This window comes from Boleophthalmus pectinirostris, unplaced genomic scaffold (assembly GCF_026225935.1).
Source record: "Boleophthalmus pectinirostris isolate CB_2022bp ecotype Guang Dong unplaced genomic scaffold, ASM2622593v1 HiC_scaffold_15, whole genome shotgun sequence".
Classification (NCBI taxonomy): domain Eukaryota; kingdom Metazoa; phylum Chordata; class Actinopteri; order Gobiiformes; family Gobiidae; genus Boleophthalmus; species Boleophthalmus pectinirostris.
In genome coordinates this window covers 24,399,878-24,422,280 of record NW_026571070.1, presented here as the reverse complement: position 1 = coordinate 24,422,280, position 22,403 = coordinate 24,399,878, and the positions used below count along the sequence as shown (strand labels likewise).

The following is a 22,403-nucleotide window of genomic DNA, read 5'->3' as shown; positions in this document are numbered from 1 at the left end:
GTTCTTAGGAAACTTCGGGGCTCCATTTTGATTACAGGCCGATTCCCACCAGAGCTCCTTTTACTCTCACCTTTAAAAACCTGGCACCACGAACGAGTAAGCAGACCATTTAAAAAACAAGACATGTCCTCTCTCTTTCTCCTTCCCCTTTTTAGCTTAGTTCCTAGAAGAGAAACAGAGCAACACTGCAACGATCTGGAGCGGTTCCCAGTGCTATAAAAACATCTGCATTTGACCATGCGGTTGGCCAGGCTTGTCCATAAAACTAGGATCATTTGGGCCTAGTGGATTACCCAACATGCCTATAAATCCGCACACTGCTCGCTCTATTGCTACTGAGAATACATTATTTGCCGAGGCCCCGCCCCTTTCCACACTTGGACAAGGTTACTGCAGTGCAAATAAAGGGGTGATATGGGGTAACGCTCAAAAGGACTTTCTCCCTGGCAAACTTCGCAAAGTCTTCCAGAGGGTTTGAGCACAGAGTAGCTGGTTGGGGGTGTGTGAATGAGTTAACGGCATGCTCATGCATGTCTGTGCTGATAATACCGGGTTGTGGCGCTCCCCTTTAAACAGTACAAACCGCGACAGACAGCCAAGAGAAAGGCACTTAAGAGAGGCGTGAGGATGTACTCTGCTCTTAAAGGGAAAGTGCAAACACACAGTGGTTGCTGAATGAGCTTTTAAATAGATCATGAAAGCGGAAATAAAAAAATAAAAATAAAAAAAAAGATCTGATTTGATATAAACAGAAGCACCGTCATTTTTAAAAATATCAGCAATTAAATAAAAAAGTTGATCTTAACAGGTCACAAGGTTGTTTATTTATAGTATGTCTTCTAAACCGAAGCGGGGGCTGCTATTTTAAAACTATGACAATGTGATTAATATATTTTTAATAGCATTTGGCTCCAGTCAAATGAAGCTCCCTGAGTCTAGCAGTCATCGGAGCAAATTCAAATTCGGAGCCAATTTTCATATTAGGAATAGGAATTTATTTACAGACAAAGTATCAAAATAAAAACACCACGATCATGTAGAGGGTTAATACAGATGTTTCAAGACCAAAACGAGGAGCAGTTAAAGAAAGAGAGGCAACTTTTTTTTCAATACAAAGTGAATTAGACACAAAGTCAATGGAGCCAGGAGTGTGCCCATGCTTCCTATTTGGAAAACTGCGGCTACAGGGCTTGCTATATTCATTTATACAGTCTACAAACTAAAAACAATTTAAAACATCATTTCCATCAATGTTTTGCAACTGAAATTACAGACATCAACTTGATTTGACAGCGAGTTTGGGTTTGTTGTATGGTTATTTTAGTGGTCTTGGCCTGAAAAGGGAAACTCCTCCTAAACACTAATGTAATTTTAAAGTCAGCAATAAAAAGCTCTTTAAATCAGTTTATTTTTGTAGCCAAATTATATTTAAATAAAAGAAAACATTAAGTGAGCATCTGTTATTTATCAGGCAGAGACGTGCTGTTTGCTGTGTTTTTAGTAAGAATTTGTTTTGGAGTCCAATTGCAATATAATTACACTGTTGATACTACTAAGTCATCAATGAATTCTAATTATAATGAAAATGTGCACACCCACCTACAGTGAGAGAGACGCAACTCTGAAAGGAATATAATTATGTTTCGTTATTTGCATAAACAATATTGTGACAACTGTTCACTTCCATTTCCAGTCAGCTTGTGGGTTAAGCAGATGTCGACAACCCCCAGCCTCTGCTCTGTTTACAGTTTCCCACTATTCAAGACGCAGTCAATGAGGCTGCTAATCTGTCCCATGTGAAGAAACAATGGCTGTATACAAAGATGACCCCACCTCATCACTGGCTGTTTCTGTGCACACCAGAAATATAAATGTTACCTGATTTCTGGAGTTATCTGATTATTTTAAGTTTGCATCTGATGTGAGTAATTTGACTTGTTTCTGATTGTTACATTGTACCACTGGAACAAAGTTAAAGTAGTAAAATGCTGTACTTAAGGATAAATTTGAGGTATCTGTACTTTACTTACTTGGTGCATTTAAAGTGGATAGTTTTTGCTTCATTACATCTAAGAGAAGGTATCTGTACTTTCTACTCCACTACATTTTTGATTTTTAAAGTATTTTTTTATGATTGTATGAGACTTGCTGAACAAAAAAGTTAAAAAACGATAAAATCTGTTTCTGTTGAACAAAATTCAGCACAAATCGTTATCATAATCACTACATTTGAAGATTTATAAGAGCCCCATATCTGTGAAAAATCCTTTTACTTTTTACTTATGAAGTACATTTTTAAAAGGATACTTTAATACTTTCATGTGATACTTTTACTTTAGTATTTCTTTTCTCTGGTATTTGTACTTTTACTTAACAAAATTGAGTATGCTTTCCACCACTGGACTGTTCACACTCGTACAGGCTTTAACCATAGAAATTACGCAAAAAAGGACAAACATTTAAAGGAAAATGATACAGTTATTTTAAAATCCATTGTACATTGTCTTACAAATGCAGCGGTTAAAATCCACTTATTAACTGACACATGTCACTAGGTGTTGTTCATAATCAGATTTCCCTTGGGCATGAAAACAAACACCAAAATCAGATCTAATTATTGGGTTATCTGATTATAGTTATCTGATTATGACTGGCTATGTGTGTAAATGCACCCTTTGTTTGCCTTTTCAAAGAGAAGTTGTAAAGACAGGGGCAAGTTCTGTGTAGCCATATGGTTATGTAAGGTCAGAAACAATGCTCTTATTGTGAAAGAGCCATATGGGGGGTCAGTTTGTGCATACGTCCACACTGTAAGCAATACAACTTGAAAAGACAAGGACACAGTGACACATGCTGAGGAGGCAGAATCTGTAATGGAAAACACATGTGCACTCCAAGAACTGCACTTACGAGCTATAAGGGCCAATTTAGTTTTGGTATTTAAAGGAGCAATACAGGCAGAATTAAGTTAGCTTATAACATTAAGTTGTTTTTTTTTATATATGTTGAGCGAGCTATAAAAGTCAAATGTTCGGACTTAATGGAATATATTTCATTTCATTATTTTATGTTGATCCAAAGTAAATTAGTTTGGATTTTAAAGGGCCCATATTACACTATTTTCCCTTATAATGTTATATGATGTTGTTTCCTCATCAGAAACATACCTTGACTTGTGTTTTGTTTCATTCACACTTGTTAAGACACAAATCTTGCATATTTAGGCTGAGTTCTTCTCTCAAACACAAAACCCTCCATTCTACCTTGTGATGCTCATGAGGTAAAACATGAGATGCTCCACTGTGTTTTTAAAACCCACACACCTTCACTAGAAACATTTGGATCATTTCGGCCCTGCAATTGCCAATCTCTACTGGAACAGAGAATTTTGAGTTTGGAAAGGTATACAAACTAATATAATAACACAGGATTACTCAAACACGTGTGAATGAATTAAAAAAATTCTAACATGACTTAAAGCTCAAGAGTCCTTTTAACAATAAATATTTCAGTGGACAAGGTGACAAAATGGTGTTTCTGTTTTCAAAAGATGAAAGTATACAGAAAGTAGAAAAGCACTCAGAGAGCGCAGACCTCTGCCAAGGACTACAGTCCCCCTCATATTAATTGTGTTTTCCATAAATATTTGTCTCGTATCTTTCAATTTGGAATATGAAAGAGGATCCCATTGTCCATCCCTGAGTCAAATTTCATGGGGTTTGGTCAATAATTAACCAAGATATTGAGAAACAAAATTTTTGGCCCCATTTACCACAATGTTAACTAAAATTTCAAAGTGATCCAGAATCCAGGATTTCTTCCGGATCACCCCCAAAATGAAATCAGTTCTTCCTTTTCACATTTCCAACAAATACTGAAAATTTCATCAAAATCGGTCCATAACTTTTTGAGTTATGTTGCTAACAGACAAACAAACAAACAAACAAACAAACAGACAAACGCCGGCAAAAACATAACCTCCTTGGCGGAGGTAACAAAAGGGGCTAGCACTCACACCCCACAGCAAGATGGTCCTGGGTTCGATTCTTGGACTGCTAACGTATTTCTGTGTATTGTCTGAATGTTTCTTCCTGTGTCTGTGTGGGTTTCCTCAGGCCACTCTGTTTTGCCCCAACTCAATCAGTGTAATAGGTAAAATCCTGCAGATAAGGTGACAAAACCGAGCTCAAGTGACGTTGTGATGATCCTGACAAACTGCACTAGCTGTACTGAAAGACAGAGAATAAAAGGGAGTGTGCAAAATGACTGAAAGACTGACAAAAAAATGACAAGAAATTTAAACAACCATTCGTCTCTATCAATAAAGAAAAGAAGTACAAGTAAACTAGTACATAATATGGTATTGTATCAAACGGCCATTGCTAAACTGAACTCAGCAAACATCACCTGGGGTATGAATGTCACCTCAGCAGAGATTAATTTACATATATGGAAATGAGCAGCAAATGAGCAGCACTTCTGACAGAGGGGCAGGTCAGCAGGTGTGGCCTAGACCCCTCTGCAAGAAACAACAAGACCATACAAAATGCATTTTCAATTTAGTCAGTGGTGGGCTGAATACTCAATTTTGATACCCAAGTAAAAGTACAGATACCAGAGAAATCCTCAAGTAAAAATATCACATGAAAAAAATCTATTTAAGTAAAAGCACGTAAGAATTTCACAGAGATTTTGAGCTCGAATAAAGCTGCAGATGTAGTGACTTTTGTTGAATCGATCATTTCTTTCCTAGCTGTTTTCCTTTGTATATTTATGTTTGCTCAAGCTACAAACATGTTACAAAGAAACCCTCAGCCTTTTCAGCAGGTCTCGCACAATAATAACAAAACACTTACTGTAGTGAAGTAGAAAGTACACAGACCTCCTCTCAAGTGGATATTAAAGTGGATATGTTTTACTTTTACCTAAGTATACATTTTAGGTATCTGTACTTTATTTGAATGCAGTACTTTACTACTTTTACGTTCCACCACTGATTTTATTCACCAAAAATCAGTTAAAACACTACATAATACTGTGACATAATTTATTTCAGTTAAGAATTTCACATCACATCCATAAAACTATTTAGTTTCAAAGGTCAATAACATGAGCTTGGGAAAGAATTGACACTATAAAAGTCATTAAGGTGTGAGTGTGTGTGAGTGTGTGTGAGTGTGCAGTTGTTATTGTGCACGTGTGTTGACAGTTCAAACAGAGCAGCTAGATCTCATGCTGTTTCCACACATCTAGGCAGATCTAGGCTTCACGGCTGGTGTGTTTGTGTGTGGGTTTCAAGGCTGGAATATTTTTTACTCATGTGTGCAGCAGGGATCTTGGCCTTGGCTTCGTAACAAATACAAGGGTTATTCCGGTGTGAACAATGTTTACAATGCTGAAAAGTGGACAGTTTTTAAAGGGCTAGTAGCATGCTTGGATTATTTAACTGCCTCAAGTGGGAAGTCCTCAGTTACACTTAAAAGGTGCTGTATCTGATTGTTACAGTCCTAAAAACATGAAAAACAGAACTAAACATACTACTTTTTTACACTACTTATTTTTTGCTTTCAGAGCACCCCAATAATTTACCGCAATGACTTTGTAAGCGCTTTTTGCAACTTTCAGAAACCAGAGAAGAGTTTTGCTGTGAAGGTAATGCTAACAACAACTAAATTGCAAACCATGCACTTCCTGATCATTAAGTGTCTATAAAATTTCATTATTTTGACCTCATAAGTTGCTTATACAATATACATGTACTTTGGCAAGACATTTTGCTCAAATACATGGGAAAACATCAAGTATGGCATATTCATTTAAATTGTACTTTTATCTCAAATAGTTTTCAGGCATTTTTACTTCTACTTGAGTAATATATTTTACAGTGTATTTGTTACTCTTCCCACTAAATATTTCACATTTTTGCAGTGTATACTTGAGTGGTATTTTCCCCAAATACTTTTTTTTAACTCTTACTTGAATCATTTCATGGACACCTACCTTTTACACGCACTTGAGTAGTAGTATTATGAAATAACTCTACTCTTTTGGCTACTTCCCACTTCTGCAAATTGTATATTTATAGTGTGTGTGTGTAGGAAAATATTTATGAATGAAGTAATGTAAAGCCCCAGTTTCAGAGTTAAAGACAGTATCAGCTTCAGACTGTTCAAAACAAAAATCAAACTTTTACATAGATGCATTCAAATATATTGATTAGAAACAAAAACAAATTATTATAACAGGAAATAATGTGTGCTATTAATGAGACAAGGGTTTCAAAATAGCTAGTATAATTGAAATTAGTTGAGGATTCTGCAGTGTTTTGACCAGTTCTTTGGCAATTGTTGAAACCAGCGTGTTTAAACTATCTACTATTAATAGCTCAGCAGACTGGAAACCAAGCCAAAATTATTCAGTGTTCCTCTTGTTCAGAAGAAGAAAACTGAGTATAATGGTGTGGAATGTTCTAGCTAAAAGAAAAGAATCTGACAGAACATATTACTAAGTCCTGTACTATAACTACAGTTGTACTATGTATTATCTGATATTATGGACACAACTCACGGAAGATGTTTTTATGATTTGTTTCTATTGAATCAACGGCCAAGGTCTATTGAGTCAGTGTAATTTCCTCTATCAATCGTAACAAAGGCAGGAAGATATTGGCATCAGTGTCCCACATGGGCTACAAGTTGTAAGCTAATGCATTATTAATAGTGATGGGAAGAATACTGTGAAAATTTATTTAGTTACAGAATACCTGTGTTAAAATGTATTTTGTGATGTATTCAGATACATGGTCCAATCAGAGTACTGCATTGTTTACTGTAAATCATACTGTAAAGATGCAACATAGTATTAGTAACAGGTTTTTAAAGCATTTCCTATGATTCATTGGAGATGGAAAAATCACACAATCACACACCACAAGATACTGTAATGTGTTCCTTTGATTTTAGAGCTCTATTCTGAATACCACCAAATGAAAGTGTACCTGAATACAGTTACCGGAAGTCAAAATTAGTATTCTCCATATGTATTCTCTGTATATACTGCATATTCTGTATATTCATTTACATCCAAACATTTCAACATTCTGAGAACTTTGTGGCTTAGAGGGACAAGCATGAACCCCTCAAAAGATCATAGGGCAAAGTACAGGTCAGATATTGAGGGCTTCACGTTCTTTTGTCCAGGCTAAACAAAATGTGCAATACCTGTCAATATAAGATACAAATCGCCTATGCACAGTCTATCAGTAAATGAAGAATTATTTATGAGAAGCACTATAAACAAAAGTCACTCGAAATGTTGAGTATTCCTTTGCAGTGTTCCCTATACTCTCCAGTCAGGTGGGTATCTCCGATTCACACAGCTGGAGTGGAAACCGCTGACACACCTCTGACACCGGCCAAATGGATCAGGTTTCACTATCAGGAGACCAGATCCCTCCAGATCACATGACCCAAACACCTTTTCAAGCCCAGGTCATGGGGAGTGAAATAGGACATAAACAAGATGGCTCTATTAACACCACCTCCATTCAACAGCTACGAATGTTTTTGATAACAGTACCTTAATATCTTTAGGTCTCAAGATTTCTCGAGGTCAATGGGTAGAACATATTGCAAATGGCTTTAGTTTCAGCTGTTTTAATTGTTTAAAGGGTACACTGTGTAACTTTTCTGTGTATGTTCTGTCACCTGCTTGTCTCCACAGAGTGGTTATTATCACATCAAGAAAGTTTCAAAGAATGGCATTAAACTTAGACAGTTTCTCCATGAGGATAAGTTGCTCTTGCACAGATCCAGCTTTTTCTGATACTGATGTTAATACTTTGGCTCTAAGTATTTGCCAATACCTGATATCAACCGATACCAGTGCAGAGACTGAAAATAGAAATAGCAATAAGAGATGATCCAAATGTGTTTTGTAGCTGTTACTTATCCTTTTAAGTAACTACAGAACAATTGTGTAAAAATATTACATGGGGTTTTGAGTCAACATTGTCCAGTAAAAAATCCTCACAGGATATCGACTGAACTAATATCTTGCAACCGATATCCTGTCCATAAAAAATGTTCAACATCGGCACCAATATCCATTGCCAGTATTGCATTGGTGCATCCCTACAGCTAAAAGTAACAATGTATATGTTTTAACCTATAGAGACATGTCTGTAATTGAATATATTGTTTAAAGTTTAATGCCTAACTGTGGAACATTCCAGGCAATGCAATAACATCTCCATAGAAACAAGCAAGCAAAAAGTTAGATTGTGCACTGCTACAACTACAACTACAACTAACAACTAGTTAGTTAAATTCCCATGCTATGTTATCAGCTAATGAAGAATAACTGTGATTCTTCAAACTAGTGTCAAATCTATGCTCTCATTCTCGCTAATGTGCAACTTTTACCTGGCTTTGGTTGTTATAGAGCAGAGAAATTCCTCAGAAGACAGTTGAAATGTTAAAAGAGTTAGGCCTGCTTTCTCATGAAGTCAATAGATTTGTGTCTGTGTGTTGGAGCTGCTCTCAAATGAACCCATGTAATGCTCCAGACTGCATTATCCCAGTGCATCAGGCATATCGACTTTTCCTCTTTGCTTTTAGTCAATCAGTCTATGGCAAAGTCTGGTGGGTTAGCAGGATTTTAAGTAGGATTCACGCTATTGTTGTTATGTTATTTTGTTGTATGCTATATGCCAATTTACTACAAAATATGAGTGGTTAAGAGACCAACATTCAGAGACCAGAGTCGAGTTTAATGCAGCAGCTAGCATGCTAACAGTGGATTTCCTGATTCTCTGAGGATTTTATAATTAGATGCCAAAAGTACATAAATATTTTATTTCTATCTTAATGCTATATTGACATATTTTATAAGTTCACTCTGTGTCTCCCCTCCCTTTGCTCTCCAAGCTAAGTAAATCCACCTTCAGAACCATATCACAACACAATCAGCGCGCATCCAGCTAATGAAACTATTGCACAAATTGCATCAGGTTGGTCAAGTTGTTGTGTACAGTTTTGTGTCATGCTTTGTACATTTGTGGAGAATTGTTGTGTGGGAGCATGAATGACGTAGGCTTGAGGGTTGAGCATTGCATAGAATCTTACAGCTAACCAAAAGGAGGGTTTGAATAGGGCCTTGGAAAGATCACTAAATTACTGAAACATGCATGGATGACATCTAAAACCTTTTCAGCCATCGATTCTACATAATACTCAGTCTTTAAACGCTGCCATTACAATATGTCTGTACTTGGGCAAGACACGTTTTTTCACTTTAATGGGTCACATAGTCATTTACACTACTGTGCCAAAGTTGAAGTTGAAGTAGAAAAGTGCAGACTACTGAAAACATGAAACTGGCCATCAGCGGTTTCAAGGATATTACAGTTATTTTTCTCAATTTTTGAAACTTGACTCATTCAAAGCTGCAGGGGAAACCTGTCAGGAGCCATTAGTGAACACAATACAGCTCCCAGGGACACTTCAAATGAATATTATTAGACCAACATAATTGATCTACAAAGGAAATCGGACACAGCTCACACATTACCAAATAATATCACAGAGCAAAAAATAAAAGGTTATGCAATTCAAAATAATTGATGGCCAAAATAGCCCAGTTAAATATAGGCTGCAAATTTACATGTGAACAAATGGAACATGGCAAATGGAATAAAAAATATGGTTATGTATAAGATATGGGTAAAGGAGATACAGTGGACAGATGGAAATTCTGGCTTCCACATAACAATTCGGAGAAAAGACATTAACTTGCTGTTTAACTTGGAGCAACTAAACAGAAAGCAGAATTTAACCTGCAACCTTCTATTATGAGGTGAGAACTTTGCCACTGTGCCATCCAGGTACAGCCAGCTATCTGGACATATGTCAAATTTAAACTATTGTTCCTAGGGATGTAACAATAACAGAAATATTGTGATATCATATTGTCAAAAGTCTCATAATAATATTGTGGGCTGTCGCAATCTATCAAATTACACGTTCCTTTGCTGCATGGTTATGCATGGTTATAGTAGCACTAGCTAATAAACTTCGGGAACTACATATCCCATGATTCATTTCAATGCAGACAACATGAAGTAATATGTTTTTTTACTTAAATTCTTGGGATTATGACAGTAAGAATTCACAACAAAATCTTGTCATGGTATATTAAAAACAAAAAAGTGTGCTACGATTATATCAGCCTCTCCAAAATATCGCAATAAATATCGTACCGAGAGATTTGGATATCGTTACATCCCTGATTGTTCCATTATCTTAACATGACGTTTTAAGCACTGATAGAGCATTTAATTAGAGCTGGGCAACACTGGGTCCCTCATGATTTGATACAATATGATCATGATATGGACATATGATAATCAATATAAAATGATATATTACTGTGTTAAATCACTACTTGTGCACAGTTAATATGAAATAAATCTATTTTAATTGCCAAAACTGTGATTAAGTGTATTGCTAACAAAATTGTTGCACGTTCACAAAAAAATGCTAAAAGATACCAAAAAGTACTCTTGGCAATATATCGATACAGCAACTCACGATAACATTAGTGTATAACCAAATTCAATATCACGATTTATTGATAATTGAATATTTTTGCATATACCTCATTAAATCATTACACAAAACTAGTGCAGATGTAGTTTTGTTGTTGTCTACTCTCATAGATAATTAGCTCAGGACAATGCCAGGATACACATTTGAATGTCGTCCCTAGTTACAGGCTTAATACAGTTGAATAAAACACTAATTTAAATGCAAATAACACAGAGCCAGACAGAAAGTTAAGTACACAATGTTAAGTATACAACCATAGCCAGACATCAGATTAACATAGCCAGGCCAGTTCAACCAGAATAACACTTCCAGAAGCACAATTTAAAACTATGCCAATACGCACCCAGTTATATTTACTATTACTAGATCAAGTGAGTGACATGTTGTTATTTATAGGTGCACAATACAACTTTTCTAATGGGGGTTCACTACCTGCATGTCTTTATGGAGATGTTATTGCTTAGTCTGGAATGTTCCACTCTATGGCATTTAATTTATCTAACTTGCATTTATTTAATTGCGGAAAAATGTCCATGGGCCTGTTGAGGAACTAGACCTGGTGCCTTCAGCTGCTTGTCTCCATGGAGATAGAAAAGTTTAAAGGACCCATATTACACAATTTTTTGATCTATGTTATAATGATGTTTCCTTATCAAAAACATACCCCATGTTGTGTTTAGTTTCATTCATGTTTAACACATAAACGTTTTAAACTCCATACACCTTCAGTAGAATCATTTGGATGATTTCAGCCCTGGAATTGCCAATCTTTATTGAACAAAAAAGGTAGCTGTTAACTTGAAAACTACATGAGAACACAAGGTGGAACAGAGCATTTAGAGCTTTGAAGATAGATAGACTAATAAGAAAGGGTTACTCAAACATGTGTGAATTAAACAAAATATAATTCCAGGTATGTTTCTGATGAAGTAATGGCATTATAACACAACTTAAAGCTCAGAAGAATCAATCTTTGTGTTCTATAGGACCTTTAGTGCCATACTATAGAACATTCCAGCCAATATCTCCATGGAGTCAAGTTAAAAGTTACATAGTCCACCTTTAATGGATTCAATTTAACAACTATAATCCTCCAAAAAATAATAAGCGACCAATAGTTTATACAAAGCTGTCAACAACGCCCCTTTTGAACACATCTTGAAACGATTTGGCAACAACAATTACAAGCACAATTTGACATTTTAGAAACTGTCAATCAAAAGTTAATTACGGTTCACAAATGCTACAATAATCCACTCAGCCAGGTCAGGACTTCTCATATATTACAAGTGCATTACAGTTGATAAATATGTTCTTATCCAAATCCACATAGCCTTTAATCCGGCTCTGAACAGGTGTGATGGACGCAGGCAGGCAGAGGGCCAACAGCTAACAGGTGTGTCCCAGCCTGGAGAGCGCTGTCCTGGGCTCGCACTTAAGCCTCGGGCCCTGGGGAGATCCAGTGGTGGAGGTGTCAGACCACATAATAAGGCGTGTGTCAAAACCACAGAGGATAGCCCTGCAGTACTAGTGTAATCCAATGACAAGAGCTTTTACAGAGAAATGCTACGCCCAATGAGGGACACTGTGGACTGAAAAAGATCGTCAAGAAGGCTGGAAAGGTTGTGGGGGAGGAGCTGGACTGTCTAACTATAGTATTGGGCAGGAGGATGTACAAAATTAGGACTATTCTGGACTGTTCCTCCCACCCACTCCAAAATGTGCTGGTCAGCTACAAGAGCTAGTTCAGTCATAGCCATGACTCGCTGTACAATCCTTGTGCAATATTCTCTTCATAGCTCAATAAAATGTACAGAGATGTAAATAAATTATGAGGGTACAATAATTTTATGATTTAAGTTAAAACATTATTTTACTTTATTTTATTTTTAACCGGGGGTTTAGTTGATAAAGGGCCAAGTCTATTCATGTACTTGTTGTCTGCATGTCTGTAACGAAAAACAATTAAACTGAAAAGATTCCGATTCTGAGTCATACATATATTTTGTCAGCTTTTGTTACAAAAAATCTTACTTATTTTTAGTCATTCAATTGAAGATGCCTGCTATTCAAGCTGATGTACAGGGTTAAAAAGAGAAAATACCAATCTAAAACTAGCTCTCACAAAAACTTCAGATGCATTCATTTTCTGGCCACTAGAACCGGTTTAGAACTGTTCCTCAGACAAAAAATTGGAGCTGTGTAGACCACCAAAAGACTCTTATCACAGAGCGTCATATCGTGACTCACAAGGCATTTTCATACCATTTATTAATCAGTAAAATGGTTCAAAAATTAAATGAAGAGAGGTTGCAATAGTCTGGTTTTATGTCACATTTTCTGATTTTACCATACACTTAATAGGAGGAAAAACAAAATGTACATATTTATATGAGAAAATATTGGGTGATTCAGCTTTAATAGGCTATCAGGTCTATAGATCTATAAAGTATACTACTTTAAAAAGAGATCTGATTAATGAAAACAGTTCTAAATGTGTCTAGCACTTGCAAATGTGACTCAAATCTATCCAACTTTGCCTGCATCAATGAGATATGAGAAAAACTGTGACATGCAGAAGAAAACTGTGCCATTCTGGACTTTAAATAGTGAATAATTACAAGTGAATTTTGGACTGCAGCAGAAGAGCAGATGGTGAACAGACATCAGAGGAAATGTGGACTTCTAAAAGGTCGCTCATGCAGAGATGTACACACACGACTTCAGATTAAATGCCTGGTACCACTCTTGGTTCTGACTCCAGTGTGAAATTTGGGGTTATGTGTCCTGATATGGATGCTCAGATGGATTTTGTATGAACCTTTGTAATAACTGTACATCCAGATTTATAATAGTTAAAATGCATTGGTCTTATATAGCGCTTCTTTTTGCTCACAACCTTTTTACAATTTTGTGCATTATTCATTCACTTCCCAGACTGGGTGGAGACAAGCTACTGTACTTAACCGCCAATCTTGCACTCACTCACCACCACATTCACAAATAGCCAGTGGGAGGAATGGGTGAAGTGTCTTGCCCAAGGATACAACAGTTGCATGCATTGCTCCAGTGTGTAATATGGGCCCTTTAATCTATTGTATATAAGTACCACTACACGCCATCTTTACTATACTAGGTCAGCACTATATACGAGAAGACACACTTCACTGCAGCTTGTACGCAATGTGAATGAACAAAGCCTTGGCTACAACTGTCACTGAGCAGATGGGACAGCGTGCACAGAGAAGGCAGATTTTACAAAGAACTATGGTGAGAACAAGAGCCATGTTTGGGTGTGCACTTTGGGAGGTTGACCCAATGTATCACGGAGCCAAAACACTGGATCAAGGCCGAGCAGAGAGTCAAATGTTATCACAATATTTAAGGACTGTAGAGTTTAATGAGATGGGAGGGGGACTTACTACTCTGAATCCCCAAAGTGAACATCTTTAAACAATAATGGAATAATGGATGTAGTCTTTTCTATAAAAATTCTTTCCTTGTTTCTTGTTTCTTATCAGTTTGAAATCAATACTTGACTGGCTGTTGAAATTTGTAGTGAAAAGTTTGCATATATGGAAAAATGCCAAACTGATAAGAGGAACAGCTGGTTATTTTGAACTGTTTAACAAACAATTGAGCAACAATAATCTTACCTGTAGTGCGAATACTGGTATAATAATTTAGAATAAATGTAATAGGACTCAGTAGGCATACCCTTGAAATCGCAAACTTAAAAAGTAGCAATAGCAACAGTAGTAGTCGTAAGTGATCAGCTGATATGGATTTTTTCATGGCTGAGGCCGACTGTTTAAAATCCAGAGAAAGTGATGGCCGCTAAAATGTGCGGATATTTTTGGGACAATGTGTAGGGTTGATTTTGATTATTTTCCTCAAATTATACCATTTAAATTGACTACAGACTCACCCACAGCCCTTTTTAACACAAACCTTTAAGATTATAAAATATCTTTATATTAAAGTGGTAAAATAAAGATGTATTTCTTAAGCAGCAGATTGATGGAAAAACATATCAACCTGTGCTAAGAGATTAAAGTACAAAAAAAAGCCAATACATTAAAAAGTGCAAATATTAGCTCAATATAACAGTAGGTTTAATATAGTAAACTAATATTAAAAGGTAGTAGTAGTAATAGTATGCCTTATAGTATGAGTAATAACAGTAGACCTCATAGTAGTAGGAATAGCAGTGGCAGCAGCATTAGTACTAAGAACATTTTAGGCTGTGCGGTTAAGATTTTGAGCACTTCTCCCATGCACCTCTGTCCTGCTTAAATTAGCCAAGTTAGCCAATCACTGCCAGACATTGTACAGTGGATGACTCCATTTGAGCATACGTGCCACTGGTCCCGTATGTAAATCACTGCTTTGTAAATCAACTTTGAGCTACGAGCCTGTCCGGAAAAAGCTACCGGATTACATTACAACAAGCCACCTTCTGTGAGAGCTCTCTCCTTACTCTAACTTTTCCTGGAAAGACCAGTGCAATAGCGCTACAAGCAAATGAGCAACTTATGTAATACCTCCTACATTGTTCTTATTTCAAATCACTCTTAACAGTCCTATATTGCGCAAAAATGACTCTTGTGAATGTTAAGCCATGTAAGAACGTTATTACCTAATCAAAAACATACCTGGAGTTGTGTTTCATTCACACAGGTTTGAGTAATCCTGGTTTATTGTCTGTTTACATCTCCAAAGCTCAAAATGCTCTGTTTGACCTTGTAATGTCATGAAGCGGTTCACAGCTCCCATTTACTTTTAGTTCCGTAGAGATTGAGGGTTAATCCAGGTCTGAAATCATCCAAATGATTCGGCTGAAGGTGTGTGGTGTTTAAAAACACAGTGGAGCACTTCCTGTATTATGCAGTCCACGTAGTTTATTTGACTGGCAGATTGGTATAACTGATATGGTTCAACTTTGGTCCCAGTGACTTATTTACGATACATTCACTCATTCATGTGCTAAAGCCTCGGTCACACGCAGGCTCTGAATACAGCACTGTCTCACTCCCTTTGACACCTTTTCTATTGGAAAAGGAGCTCTGTGTTAAAAGTGTACGCCAGGCTCTGCCAAAGGGGTCACGACAACCATCTAATCTGGGACAAATCAGTTATGAAGGCGGTAAATATAGCTGGTACAAAGGAGACACAGTATTACATGTGTATATGACAGGGTGAAAGTTGAATATAATTTGTCAGATGTAAGGGATGACTGTGGATGATAGAGTAGCAACTATGGGCCTTTGGCAGGGTGTATTTTGAAGGCAATTTAAAGAGTCAGCAATTAAGATAAAATGGTAGAATGAAGCTTTCATCAATGAGTCACACTAAACCAGGGGTCTCCATCCAGTAGCTCAGGAGTTACCAGTAGCTCTCCACCCCCTTCCAAGTAGCTCGCCAAGGGATTTCTGAATTTGAATAACCATCTGAATTTAATCGATTAAATGCCTATTTGCATTGTAAATGTATAGTTTTATGCCTATCTTTGTGAACTGATAACTGGATAATGGTTTATGTTTCATACTGTGGACCTCTAACTGTACCCTGTCTGAGGCTTACCATGGCTCTTATATTTCCTCCATTTCTGGCAAAAGCTAAAACTAGTAGCTCTGTGGGATTTTCGTTTTACAGAAAGTAGCTCACAGGAGTAAAAAAGTTAGAGACCCCTGTACTAAACCAACTGTACTTATTACGCTTTTGGTATCTTCATCAGGGCTAGTGTTGGTGACTGTGACCAGATGTAGAGGTGGGTTATCTGGGGCGTCCTGGCTAAAAGTGAAGTAAGTCCAGTTGGTTTAGTTTAGCTCGTTGATAATCTTATCCTTAGATGTCTCAAAATGTACATGAATTAATTATGCTTTTGTAATCTATACAATTTTCTGTCATACAATCTTGATAAAAGATAGTGAATCAAAGTGTTCAATGAAAAATGTCTTTTTTACTGTCGTTTCTCTTTTAATGATATTATATATTTAAAAAACACGGCACTTTCTAATGCAAATGAAATTGGGCCAGGACTAAGCCAACTAAATCAAATCCAAGAAACAACAAGAACAAAACAAGAACCTGAATGCATCCAACATATGGATTTTATGGGACAGATATAGGATCTATCAGATTGTGACACAAGAAATATGTTAAAAGACAGCTTAACTTACATTGGCATCCAATTTAAGCAATATTGAAAAGGGATGCATAATATTTAATGATTCTATGACTTACATAGACATCCAATTTAAGCAATATTGAAAAGGCCTGTATAACATCTGTTTAACAGACTGGAATGGCCAATGGTCTTGGTGAGAATGAAAGGAGATTTCATATGCAGACAATACCATCTATAGGTGGAAATAATGTTGACTGGGAGGTGCTCCAGGTCAATAACATCAGAGCGTGTGTGGCCCAGAGATAACCATAAACTTCAAACTCTGCACCTTATCTGTGACTATTGGAGAGGCTGCACCCGTCTGGTCCACATTACACAACCCGTCACTCCCAGCCAATAATAACTCAACTAGTTGCGCAAACAGAAAGGAAAGCAATAATGGAAAAAGCACCATCAGGGCACATGGGGCTGCACACAATATCAACTATTTACATTCATATATTGGAACATGCAATAACATAACTGCAAAGCAATGAAATATTATATTACATTATTGTTGTGGCCATCCATGAAGTAGTCTATGCTACTAGACTGTAAAAGTGTTTGTTATATCATGGAAGTACAGGGGAAGAAATCTATACACAATTTGCTAATGTATAGGCCTGATATTTATGATGGGTAAGTGCATCCTGTTTTTATCCGAGTTTGCAACTTGCAATGCAGTTGTCCAGGTAAACTGCCAAACATTAGACTGTCACTGTTGCGATTACTTTCTGGAAAAAAACACTAAATCAAATAAAGAAGGAAGGTTCTGGCTCATTTTCTGTTCGTAATACTCATACTCATCTCCTGAAAGCATCCATCTCTCCATCTCTGACCAGATCTATTGGAGATGGAAAGCCATAAAAGCTTCAGAGCTTCATTAATGGAAGCTGTCTGGCTGTTTTATTGGTGTGAATTACAGCCTGCGGCGGAATCAGTGTTTGCTTCAATAAGATGATCTACAAGACTATCTCTGAGGGAAAAGGCGGACTGTTCGCGTCGTCACTGAAATAGACCTGATGTGGGCTAAGCAGATCACGGAACGAATGCCCCAGGCGGGATGGTGCAAAACAGAGGGGTGATAACACCTCGGCCTAACTGGCTCATTGCATAACAAGAGCGACAATAGTCAGCACTTCAACGCATGTTAAAGGGGGGATGTTTGCAAAGGAAAGACGTGCAAACGCGCACAGAGGCAACAAGACCGACCAACCTGCTCTTTGCGCTTCTGCCAGCGGCCACACGGGCTCTCCTCCAGGATCTCACTCTCATCCTCGCTCTCCTCCTCCTTGCCCTCAGAGCCTGATTTTCTCTCCGGGACCGACATAGTCATCTTAACGCCGTATGTGTCCAGGTTTTAGCAGGGCGCTGTTAGTATAGCCCACTGCCTTTCTCTGTCTCCTCCGATTCCCGAGGCTTCCGAGCGTGTGGTTGTTCCGGTGGAGGAGCAGCGCAGTAAAGCGGTTTGAAGCCACCAGTCACTCACTCATTCACACAGTCACAGTCAAAGCGTCGGCGCTCAAAGCATTCTGTTGGAATAGCCTAGTGGAGATGCAGCCGCACGGAAACAACAGTTCGGTTCCCAGTCATAGGATCTCAGCGCACGCCCCTCACACGCACATGCTCATGCGGCGGAGTTGATTTGTCGACAGTCTCCCACACGCGTCACCTCAGCGTTGTTGGGCTGTGAGCTCCTGCCAGACACGGTGCGCAGGGATGAAGTCTGTGCCGTAATGTTGATACCAAATAGGCAGTGTAAAAATTATGTGCTGGTGTACAGACGGCATTCAAACCCGAAAACGGCTCTGTCAGCGCCATAAAAACTGGCATAGGCCTGTACTTGAATTATTATAGTTAATTGCAAGGCAAGTTTGGTTAATTTTATTCAGATTTAGATTTATTCAGCATATGTTTTGTCAACAATATTTGACTAATTAATTACCACACAACTCCCCGTAGCATAGAAAAAGCTGCTCACAGGTCTGACCTGCAGTTTCGTTATCCATGGACAATATTCCAGCTATGCCAAAATATGGTAGGACCAACTTTACAAATAGTACGGTACTCTGTCAGAATAAAGTAGTGGCCTACACGCGTCAGAACATTTGCCCCATTACGCAAAGCTCTTCTGACATCTAGTGGTTAGGTCATGGTAACACAACTTCCTAATTAGGTGTACTTGAAGAATAAGAATATTTACACATTACAAAAGTACACAAAGAATTTGATTGGTCATTGAACCATCTCTCTCTCCCTTGAGTCCAGTATAATAACCAGGACCAGCAGTCCCGTATTCATCAGCTAGTACATAAAGATGAAACAAACAACTTTAGCAACATTTTTTTCCTCTTCTTTTTTTTGTATCAAGTATTAGTAATATTAGAACTAATTTAACTGTGTATATATCTAAAGCAAACTAAATAAATGCACATAAATACAAATTTGTTAGTACTGTATTTGGTGCTGTTGGGTTGTTATTGCTTTGATTTGCCTAGCATGTACCACAGTATGGCATTAAACTTATCTATCGCTATGGAGACAAGCAGCCAACAAGGCCAACTTACAGGTCAGATCTGTGGAGAGAAAGCCCACTCACACTAAGGATGTTTTTTTTAAACTATAACACTGCAGGCAAAGCAATAAAATCTCCATGGTGACAGGCATGTGGTGGACCCTCTATCAGAAAAAAATACATAGTGAATATTTAATTGTTAGATCCTTCTGCTGTTCATAGGCCTGGATAATTGAAAAGTGGGAATTGAAAGGAAAACTGAATGCACTGGTGTATAAAAAAACTTTATTGAGCAATAGGAAAGTTACTTAACACTGTTAGGCAATGGCTACAGACTAACTGGTATCTCTGAATTTATGTGGAATTGGACACAAAAAATACACACATTTTGTTATACACATGGGAAGATATAACTGATATAAGATAAGATAACAGATATAAGACAAAGTAGAAGCCTGAGTTGTTCTTCTAACCAGAGGACACAGACAGAAGAGTTGGGGCTCCGCTGTTGTAGACCATCTTTTTGCAATGCTCGGTTCTTGAAGTAATCATTTCCTTGAATCAAGAACAAATAGTGTAAGAACTACAACCAGTAAGGCTGTAGAATTGATAAAAATCTAATGCTATGCTATGTTTGTCTTGTTTGTCATACGTGTGCCAGTATCTCTGGCAGATTTCTGATTGGATAACAGTGTAGTATTTTTCATAAAAATAACAACTAACAAGATATTTAGCTTTCCAAGTTTCAACCAGGGCTAGACTAAAATTAATCTACAGTAAAACTGTTCTAAAGGAAGAAAATAGGCCTAAACCTAGAGTAAACTGTGTGCAAACCAGGTCTAAACCAAAACATATGGTTGTTCTTGTAAATTGCTATTGCACTGCTCACAAAGTGGACTAAAAGTGAAAATGAACAGTGAAATATTAAATGGTTTGTAATTAAACTGATGTGTTTGTCAAAGGTTTTGTCTTACTCTTGATGTCAGCAGACTATCTCTGTGCATGTCAACACATATGTGAGGATGCTGGCATTTACCTCAGTGAGTCTTGGCCTCTGGATGCAGTGCACATATGGATTAGGCTCCGGCTCGATTTGGTCTGATGCAGTTTTGTAGCAAACTGCACAGTCCATCAGAGGCTGCAGGCAAAAAAGGGTAACATATTTTAGTTGTAGTACTAGTATTAAAGGTCCTATATTATGAAAAATTCACTATTGTTAGCTTTAAGCCATGTTAAAATGTTGTTACCTTTTCAAAAACATACTTGAAGTTGTGTTTTGTTTCATTCACACAAGTTTGAGTAAGACTTTATTATTAGTCTGTCTCTGTCTCCAAAATGCTCTATTCCACCTTGTGATGTGACGTTAGCAACTACATTTTACTCTTTATTTAGTAGAAATTAGCAATTCCAGGTCTGAAATGGTCCAAATGATTCTAGTGAAGGTGTGTGGAGTTTAAAAACACAGTGGAGCAGTTCCTGTATTACTACATGACATCACTGAACAGAGTGTTTTCAGTTTTCAGCCTAAATATGCAGTGTTTGTGTTTTAAACATGTGTGAATTAAACAAAACACAATTGCGGTAGGTTTTTGATGAAGAAACATTATAATAGAGATCAGTATAATTAAATATACAAGTATGATTGTCAATCTCACTCGGTCATTTCTGAAGACACATCTCGATGGGTTGGAGTTGGTGGTTCCTTTGGGACATCTGGTTGCCTTCAGGTAGAAATGCTGGTACAAGTATTTTACCCCAAATCCAGACTGAGAAGGCAGAGGACATGTTGTTAGCTACAGCAAAGAGCACTAGGATCAAAGTCAAACTCCCTGAATATGAGCCACTGCAAGTCTTTAACTGATATTGAAACTAACTTTTGCTTATGCTTTTAAAAGAGGTAGCCTCGTAAACCAAACAACACTTTTGAAACTTTAGTTCATAATATTACTCAAAAGATAAAAGGTACTCAAAAGATATAGAGAGACAAGAGAATGTATAGGACTCTACTGGTAAGAAAAAAAAGAGTATATTAAATTTTCAACATTCACGTAAATACACTGTAAAAATCTTTAGACCTACATCTATCTCAGCTTTGTCCACTGTCCTCAGATAGCGAAAATGGTGGGCCACAGCGGCATGAGTGCTCAGCCGCTCCAGGGCCAGGTCCACTCCGCTCCTGTATTCCGCGGAGAGTTCATTGTAGGGGTCCTGGGCTCCGGCGACGCACAGCAGCGCGTAAAACAGCAACAGCGGTAATCCTGCGGCCATCTTCTTTCTCACTGCTTCCAAACTGTACAGCAAGACTACAAAAACACACTAAGAACTCCCTCCTCTTCGCGGGGATCGATTTTGGCCCTCAGTCAAAACAAGTCCTATTATGGGATGGAGGCTCTGAATGGTGCGCACTAAAGGCCCCGTTGCTTTGCGTGTGTTTGCTTAATCTTTTTCCAGTAAATGCCGGTGAGTATCTTTTACGTGTCTTAACAAAGTCTTCTGGGAGTGATTTGTAATTGAAAGAAAAACTGTGGGCTCCTGATTGGTCCAAAGGTCAGCTGTTATTTAAGGGTTAATGGGCTATTTGGGTTTGTTTGCGCAGCAGACTAAAATGGGTCACGACAGTGGGAGTTTTGGATTATAAACTTGGAGTTGATGGTCACGTGTTACTGAGAGGACAATAGAGGGGTTACGGAAAGACTGGTTTAGAGGAAACGTAATGGTTTAGGGGAAAGAGCAACTGTCTTTTGAGTGTTGAGACCTTTTCTGAGCAGAGTTCAATAGCCTACCCAAAAACAGGACGCATTTTCACATTTTTCTATATAGCTTTGTGGTAGTCTACGTTCAAAATGAACACGTGATTCATATAGGCCTACACCAAGGGCAAACTAAAAATATTTTGAGTTAAAATTATTCAGGTTTTAATTTTGAAGATTGAAATACTGAAATTTTGGACACTGACACGTTCTTTGTTGAATCTGGGTTGAAATTTTGTACAATACTATACAGTTTACATTTAAAAACATTTCTGTTACAATTTTTTTGTATGAATATAAAGCATGTATTACACTGACAGACTATTGTCACTGGCCATATTCTTCAATTTCACAGCTGGGAT

At 37.6% G+C, this 22,403-nt stretch overlaps 2 protein-coding genes across 3 annotated transcripts in view; both read right to left on the bottom strand.

Annotated features, from left to right (window-relative positions):
- Window positions 1–18,478, bottom strand: part of nrbp2b (nuclear receptor binding protein 2b) — a 43,005-nt gene extending 24,527 nt beyond the window's left edge. For both annotated transcript variants that reach the window (XM_020935614.2, XM_055151042.1), the window contains exon 1: window positions 17,993–18,478. In XM_020935614.2, coding sequence (XP_020791273.2) covers window positions 17,993–18,112 — 120 coding nt within the window. In that variant the 5' untranslated portion in view covers window positions 18,113–18,478. The remainder of the gene's footprint in view (window positions 1–17,992) is intronic.
- A 1,081-nt stretch (window positions 18,479–19,559) lies between these two features.
- Window positions 19,560–22,094, bottom strand: zgc:195173 (uncharacterized protein LOC792613 homolog). Its single transcript, XM_055151031.1, has 4 exons — window positions 21,371–22,094; window positions 20,947–21,057; window positions 20,328–20,429; window positions 19,560–19,846 (listed from the first exon to the last, which is right to left on the bottom strand). The coding sequence occupies exons 1-4, from the start codon at window positions 21,557–21,559 to the stop codon at window positions 19,760–19,762; spliced, it is 489 nt and encodes a 162-aa protein (XP_055007006.1). The 5' UTR covers window positions 21,560–22,094; the 3' UTR covers window positions 19,560–19,759.
- Window positions 22,095–22,403: the final 309 nt, after the last annotated feature.